Genomic DNA, 7854 nt, shown 5'->3' with positions numbered 1-7854 from the left:
GCTAACACTTCCGAAAGCCAAAATGGCAGTGACTGCTGTGCCGCAGTGCACTCTAGCCGAGTCCACACGGACATGGCTCCAGCAACGCACGGAAGTGACGTCACTAAAAGACAACGTCACACGCATGCGTATTTCCGGTTTCTTGTGGGCGCGTAGTTTGATTTCATGTTATTCGCACGTGACATTCAGTTGATTCAGTACGCATCCAGTCAGCCGCCTGCCGGGTCGTGCTTTTCTGCTGCCACTGGTGCTGGTCCCAAGGCCTGGTTCTGCTGCATCCTCGCAAGCCTTTAACATCATCCTTTTATATGCGCGAAAGCTGCATTTGAGCGTTATTTTATATTTACTGGCGTTATATTAATCTTTTCTAATAAGTATTTTGTTTGTATTTTGATTATTTTTGTCGCGTATCTGCCGTTCTTGCTGCTGCTGTTCGCGACCGCTTGCTTTGTTTTATATGTGCTAAAGCCGCATTGCAGCGTTATTTTATATTTGCTAGCGTTATATTAATCTTTTCTAATAAGTAGTTTGATTGTATTTGTCGCGTATCTGCCGATCTTGCTGCTCTTGTTCGCGACCGCTTGCTTCGTTCATCCCTAGCGCGGATTTCTCGGATTTGTCAATATATATACTGCTCACTAGAAGGTAGCCTTCTTTCGTGTGTGAAAAAAAGCTCAGATTTATTTTCTCGCAGTTTCATCTTCTTTTCTTTTTCTCAGTGTTATTTTAGATTGTACTGCTTGCGAAATGACACGTGTTTTGGTTGCCGGCGACTCGATGGTGAAATACTTGGACCAGTATTTCCTATCGCGTCGTCCTTTGTCAGTCAGTGTTGCCGCGCATAGAGGAATAAAGATTGAGAATTTGCTCTCAATGATTGCTGACAAGCTAGCTGGTTTTGATGTTGTCATCGTGCACGTTGGCACTAACAACACTGATGACAGTGTCAGCGTGTGCATCGACAAGTATCGCCAGCTCGCTCAGGGGATCATTGAAAGGAATTCCATGGTGCATGTAGCCTTTTCTGCCATTCTTCCTCGGGGGCAGAATGAGTACCGCCCACGGAAAGATGGGTACTCTTTGTTAAATGACAACTACAAAAAGGTTAATGCTGCCCTGATGCAGTACTGCCACGAGTGGGGCTTCACTTTCCTGGGTGGTCTCGTGAACGACTGGCCCAGCTACCTGAGCAAGGATGGTGTCCACGCGAACCGCTTTGGTAACAAGGTGCTGGCAGACTACCTGTACCAGGAGGCCTGCACCTTGTCCATCCATCTGGAGAGATGCCGCATCCAGCAGTGCTACAAGGAGACCCAGGCACCTTCTTCATGGACCGGCCGGACTCGGCAGGACAGCATCCCTGCCATCTCAGAGGCTGACTTTCCCCCACTTGGTTTGCATATTTTCATTTCTTCTCAAGCAGCAAGTGGACCTTCCACAGCACCAGCTCCTGTCTGGAAAGCCAGCACTGCTCCCTTGCAGAGGCACGATACCAACCAGCCGACCAGAACCCTTCAAGGTGCTGGCTTTTCACTTGTTGGCGGTGTCCGTGTCCGTTGCAAGGGTAGCAAGGCTTGGTGGACCTGGGACAGCCTGCCTTCCCCCATTTTCCATGGCACAAGTGTACCAAGCAGGGGAAAAGCCGAGGGGAGGTCTGATGAGCCAATGATCCCTGGTCGAGGTGCAAGCACCACTTGTGTCAGGAGAACTAGGAGAGCCACACAGAAGCATGAGAGTGCTTCTGTTGTGTGCTCTTCTGTGGGAGAAGGAGAGGCCAGTGCTCGAGAAGCAGCTGTGCCAGAGGCTGTCTCCCAGTGTGGTGACAGTGAGTGGAAGCTGGTAGTATCGAAGAGACGGCGGCGGAAGGCTGCGGCACTGCACAAGCGAGAGTGGAGCTGTGACCTGGCTGCAGACAGGGAAGGCAAAGTTCTCGCTGTGACAGCTGCCAAGTTCTTCAAGTTCGTTTCACCTTTGACAGCAGTTGTAAGCCAGAAACAGACGTGCATTGACAGTGGAAGGTCTGAGTCTGCTTCTTCTACTGTCTCTGGTAGCAAGCTTGAAGGACAAGCTGTTGCCTCTCGGGATGCCTTTTGTGACAGTTCTAGCAAGGTGCAGCATGTGGCTAGCAGGCAGAATAAAGACTGCTTGGTAGTTGCTACGGCTGAGTGCAGACCTGTCATAAATAGTGCGAGCAATCCTGGCACAGAGGCTGGTGACCTTAACAAAGCTGGGTGCATTGCTTCCACGCGACATAGGTGTTGTGAGGCTGCTTTGACATCCAGCTGCAGGCCTGCCAGCTCTGATGCCCAGGCTGTTTGTGAAGGTGCCGGTGCCAACACCAGAGTTCCTAATCCTGTGAATGTATTGCATGGTGGAGGAGGCAAAGTTTACTTGAATGCAACATTTGATAACTTTATTTCTTTTAGGCAAAGCTTTGATGAGTGGTGCAGAGAGGGCAAGCACATAGTCACAATAAATAAGTCTCAAAAAAGTCCATTTGCAACAGAATCTAAAGAGTTTGAGTATATTAGGATTTCATATTGCTGTGTTCATGGTCGTCCCATAAAACCAAAAGGCACAGGAAAGCGACCCAAGCAAGCATACAATGGTACTGGTTGTGAAATGGCAGTATCGGTGAGCCTGTGGAAATCGCCTACTCTGCACTATAAGATAATCAAGCTGCAAACTAAGCATAATCACACAACGAATTATTATGACTTGTATCCTCATAGCAGGCTTCTGAACGATGCAGAGAAGGCAGAATTCTTTGATTTTGCCAAATGTAATATTGGCCCAAAGCATTTTAAAAATTTGGTCGAACAGAAAACAGGCAAGAAGTTAACTACGAAAGATGTTAACAATTACAAGCAAAGGTTTTCTATTCCTATTCGCAACGAGCAGGCTCACGGAGAAATGGTTTTAGAAAAAATACACACCTTGTTAGCAAATAATCCAAACTGGGTCATTCACTATGAAAAAAATCAAAATAATAACCTGCAATTTGTGCTGCTTCAGGCAACGCACATGCGTGAGATTTTGGAAAAGTATCCAGAAATTTTATTTATTGATGGAACATATAAAGTAAATATTGAAGGCTATATCTTGTACTCTATTTTGATTGAAGACGGTGGAGGTCGTGGGAGACCTGTGTGCTATGCCTTTTTACGAAATGAAACGACTGAAATTGTGCAGGCTATGTTTGCCAAGTTCGCAGATTTTAACCCGTTTGTTGTGTCGGCTTGCAGAGTAGTCATGATAGATAAAGATATGAATGAGCTACGCATTTTGACCAAGATTCTTCCTAATTCTGAAATTTTGTTGTGTACATGGCATGTGCTGCACTGCTTTCAGCAAAAGGTAAATGAGAAAGCTAGACTCCAGCGTGATCAGTTACTTCCTCTCCTAAAAAAAATTGTTTATTCCTTCACGGTACAGGACTACTTAGACAGGCTTGCTGAGCTCGAAGCTATGGCTTCTAAAGATTTTATTTCTTATTACATGCAGAACTGGCACTCCTGTAAAGAAATGTGGGTACATGCATATCGGCAAAAACTGCCTACATTTGGTAATAACACAAATAATCGCATTGAGTCTCACAATCAAAAGATTAAAAGTTATCTCACTTCAAGCATGCATTTGGTTCAAGCCATAGAAGCATTAGTAAGTTATATTGACACAGATTTCTTATCTCTAAAATTTTCCAAGTTTAAGGAAATGAAGCTGAACCTAAATATAAATGATGCCATTGAGCCATTTCAGCTAGCCTTGTCCCGTAATTGTACTTCTGAGGCCACAGGTAAAGTACTAGAGCAGTATGAACGGTTTAAAAAGGTAGATTATCTGGTCACGTCCACCACTAATTCTTATGTAGTGGCATCTGCAAGTTCTGAGCACAGTGTTTCATTATGCCTGACGCGTTGCATGTGTGCTTTTTATAATCAGTACAGTTTGCCTTGTGCCCACATTTTAGCAGCTCGCCATTTTGCCCAGCAAGACCTTTTCGACAAAGCATGCATACCGGACAGGTGGTGCAAGGATCATTTCCTGAGCGACAGCTGCATGGCCTCTGGTGCCACACCAGTAGTGACAAGCAGCATTCAGATGCCACCATCTGTGAAGCTGGACACTGTACAAGAAAAGTATTCTTACACCTACAAGAGACTTTGTGAAATGTCCAAGACTGTTGCTAATGTATTAGCTAATTGTGGTGAGAAGGAGCTAATGGAAAAACTTGCATCATGCGAGGCATTTTTCAGGAACTTGACCACCTTTCCTAGTAATCAAATTACAGTTAGCTTACAAGGTACACCAGCTCCATTACCCCAAATGACTGCTACAAGCAGTTACAGGCATTCGAATAGTACAAAGCTTGTTGTACCTTTGGTGAAAGCAACAAGAGGACGGCCAAGGAAAGCCAGAGCTGTTAAACGCAAGTTTTTATCGCAAAAGAATATAGTAGGCCTTGCAACGGTGACAGCAGACATGTTAAATGTCTGCAAACGCTACTCTCTTTCAGATGCTGATTTAAATGCTTTAGTACAGGGCACCTCGATATCAGACAGCGTAATTAATGTAGCACAATACTTAATTCATGAAAATTTCCTCATTGGGATGGCTTTCAAGATGTGCTTCTTGGTCAGCGTTTACAATATACTCAAGTAAAAAGCCCTTTTATTCAAATCTTGCATGTCCGAAACCCCGATCACTGGCTTACAGTAAGCAATGTTGACGCTGATGAAAACACAGTGTTTGTATATGACTCAATTGACCAAGATACTCCTTCTGATGCCGTCAGGCAAATCTGTCATATGCTAAAATTGCAGTCTCCAACGCTGACCATTCGCACTAAAGGGGCACAAAACCAGCGCAACACACTTGACTGTGGCTTGTTTGCAATTGCAAATATGTATTATGTAGCATCAGATAGGCGTCCAGAAAATTTAAACCTTAATCAGAGTATGCTGCGCAGACATTTGCTGAAATGCATACAAAAAGGCAACATGGAAGATTTTCCACTCACAAGCTCTCTCACTGTTCGTGTGCAGCCAAAAGATTGCATTTACAAGTTGCATTGTGTGTGCAGGCAACCGCTATATGCTGGAGTAGTACTGGACATTTCATGTGCGTATTGTTCAAGAGGATTTCACAGAGCATGCCTTGGCCCTTTAGCAGATAAATGGGATAACAAAGTAATTGTGTGCTCTAAGTCATGTTTGGCTACTGCCAAGGAAAAGATCCATACTCATAGTACATAGCATTCTTCTCTTGGTACAGTGAAACCCGAACATAACAAACCAGACCACCATAAACTAAATTCTCCTCTATATCACACATGCATAACTTGCTGACTGATACTCATGTCAGACACTTGCTCATAACAGGGGCTTTTTTTTTAGCCTAAATGCAAGAATACTCAGAAGAATTCCAGCAGATAAGCAAGATCCAATCGAGTCGCAATTTTTAGCGACTGGCGAGCTGTTCAAGTCACAAGTACAAATTGCCGTCTACTATGCGTAGTTCCGTTTACAAAAAAGCAGATACCTCTGGCTTAATTTTTTCCACTGAAGACAAAAAATTCATGTAGAGCAAACACAATACAAAAGTTTTTCATTTCATTATAGATGGGTTGGATTTAAAGAGTTACCTAATATAGTGAACTATTTTTAGTGCATAGGCCTGCTTGTTCTAATCAGGTTTCAGTGTATCCACAAGCTACCAGTAAACTCTGGCACAACCCAGTGATGTGATTTTTTTTTCTTTTTTTTTTTATTGTTCTAGTCAGTTTTAAATTCTAGTCATTCTAGTCAACTCTACTGGCATAGAAGGGCAACATTTAATGTGAAGCTAGCAGAACTAGTTCTAGTCAACTCAACTGGCAAAGAGGGCAACATTTTATTGTGAAGGAAGCAGAGCTAGTTCTAGTCAACTTGTTTCTGGCCAAGAATTGCCACATTCATCATGAAGGAAGCAGAGCGAGTTCTATTCTACTCTACTTTCAAAGTAGGGCACCATTTCATCGAGAAGGAAGCAGAACTAGTTCTAATCAACTCACCCAAACTAACCTAATATAACCTAACCCCGGCGGCAATTTACAATTTATTTGTACACTTCAATGCTGTTAAGAGGTTTATTTGTTCATTAACAATGCACTAACATAGTTCCATTGGTAGTTGTTTAACTGCTTTATGGTTGCCTGCGGCATCAGGATTGTTACGGCTCAACTGCAAGGAACAAGTTCCCAACATATTTTTGATCGGTTATTTGATTTGGCATGGGCAGACTTCAGCATCTAAAGAGCACCACCCCCAGTGTCTCATTGTTCTTGACACCGCCAGCTGGCGTCGACAATCCCTCGGGAACTTGTTTATTGTGGGCTTTAATGTGGGCAGGTTCACTTTGTATTATTCAATTTGAAAACCTGATTATTCTGCTTCTAAGTAGCCACAAGTATTTTGGATATTCAAGTATGTTACAAAATTTGCTTTCCATTGGTCTGGTACAGCTTTAACAACCAAAATCTGTACTTGCATTGCCCACATTACCTTCCTGTTGCCGCAAGTCTCTCGGCGGAGCCTGACCGCTACAGAGCGCGTTCTCGGGTGGCGGATAGAGAAAAGTCTTGTCATGAAGCCGTGCTAAGCAGCTTCATGCAAGACAGGCACGTGTGCCCGCGGACCAACAGGCTAAAAAAAAATGCTACACAGCAGCACTCAGATTGTCACAGTGACATATTCATATTTGAGTGCAAGTTGCAGATTCTTTTTAATCCTTTGTGCTTCACTTGTGCTTTTTCCTCTTTTGTACAGGTCCCCTAGATGTACCACCTGCGTGCATTCACTACCATCAAGTCATCAGGAACGCGTGCACCTCTATGTGAATTGTACGCTATTTTGTCTAAGATGAAAAATCAGACTTGTATAGTTTGCTGTAATGGTTCTGCCAATAAAAGTTTGGTTATAAATGTTTACTTTTCCTGCAAAGCTGGCATTGTATGTGACAGGCCAATGCAGCATATTACCTATATATAGCTTTTTTCTACATTTCTTTTGCAGGTGCACAATATTTACCTGCTATGAAATTGGGAGCATTGCTTCCCTTTGATATAGTGAGTGGAAAAGAATACAAGAAAAGCACACAGCACAACAAAAAGATATACACTGGACTTTTTTTTTTTTGTACTGTGTGTCTTTTGCATGGAAGCCAAATTGCACTGCATAGTTGATACGAAACACACAAGATGATTGTGCACCATCTTGTGTGCTTTGGCATTTTTACTTCGGAGTATTTTGTATCAGCTATGCAGCACAACTTGGCCTCTGTGTTCAATAACCAACTAGCCTCCACATAACTGTTTTTTGTCCTAACTGAGTTATGTGCCAACTAGGTCCTCGGTTAGCCTTTTTATATACTACTACTCTTTGATCGGGTGCTTATCACTATCATATTTGAGGCAAGGTATAGCTTTGCCTACAATTTTTATTGGCCATTAACACAAGTGGACAGAGACAACAGCATAAAAAAATTCATGCTAAAGGGCAGCACTCGAATCCAACGCTCAAGTCCAGATTATGCTCTTTTGCAATGAACTCGCGTTAAATGCACAACACACATTTATTGTTGGACTGTCTTTCACATATGCTTTTACTGTTGCGTGGGTGATCAAGTATTGGGCTCCTGTACCTACACTGAGCATACTTGAAGAATTATAACACGTTTCAATGATCCAGATCACATTTTTGTATGCACTATACATGTTTCTTTATTTTTCTAGAACGCATTCTGAGTATCCCAGAGACATTGTGTTGCAAGACTTGTGCATATTACGCAGATATTCAGTGAACATCTAGAAAAGGG

General features: G+C 43.0%; 1 protein-coding gene across 1 annotated transcript; it reads left to right on the top strand.

Moving 5' to 3' along the window:
- The first annotated feature begins 2184 nt into the window (after nucleotides 1–2184).
- Nucleotides 2185–6955, top strand: LOC125945898 (zinc finger SWIM domain-containing protein 1-like). Its single transcript, XM_049668289.1, has 2 exons — nucleotides 2185–4139; nucleotides 6816–6955. The coding sequence occupies exons 1-2, from the start codon at nucleotides 2623–2625 to the stop codon at nucleotides 6901–6903; spliced, it is 1605 nt and encodes a 534-aa protein (XP_049524246.1). The 5' UTR covers nucleotides 2185–2622; the 3' UTR covers nucleotides 6904–6955.
- The last annotated feature ends 899 nt before the right edge of the window (nucleotides 6956–7854 follow it).

This window comes from Dermacentor silvarum, chromosome 5 (assembly GCF_013339745.2).
Source record: "Dermacentor silvarum isolate Dsil-2018 chromosome 5, BIME_Dsil_1.4, whole genome shotgun sequence".
Taxonomy (NCBI): domain Eukaryota; kingdom Metazoa; phylum Arthropoda; class Arachnida; order Ixodida; family Ixodidae; genus Dermacentor; species Dermacentor silvarum.
This window is presented reverse-complemented; position numbering and strand designations above follow the sequence as displayed.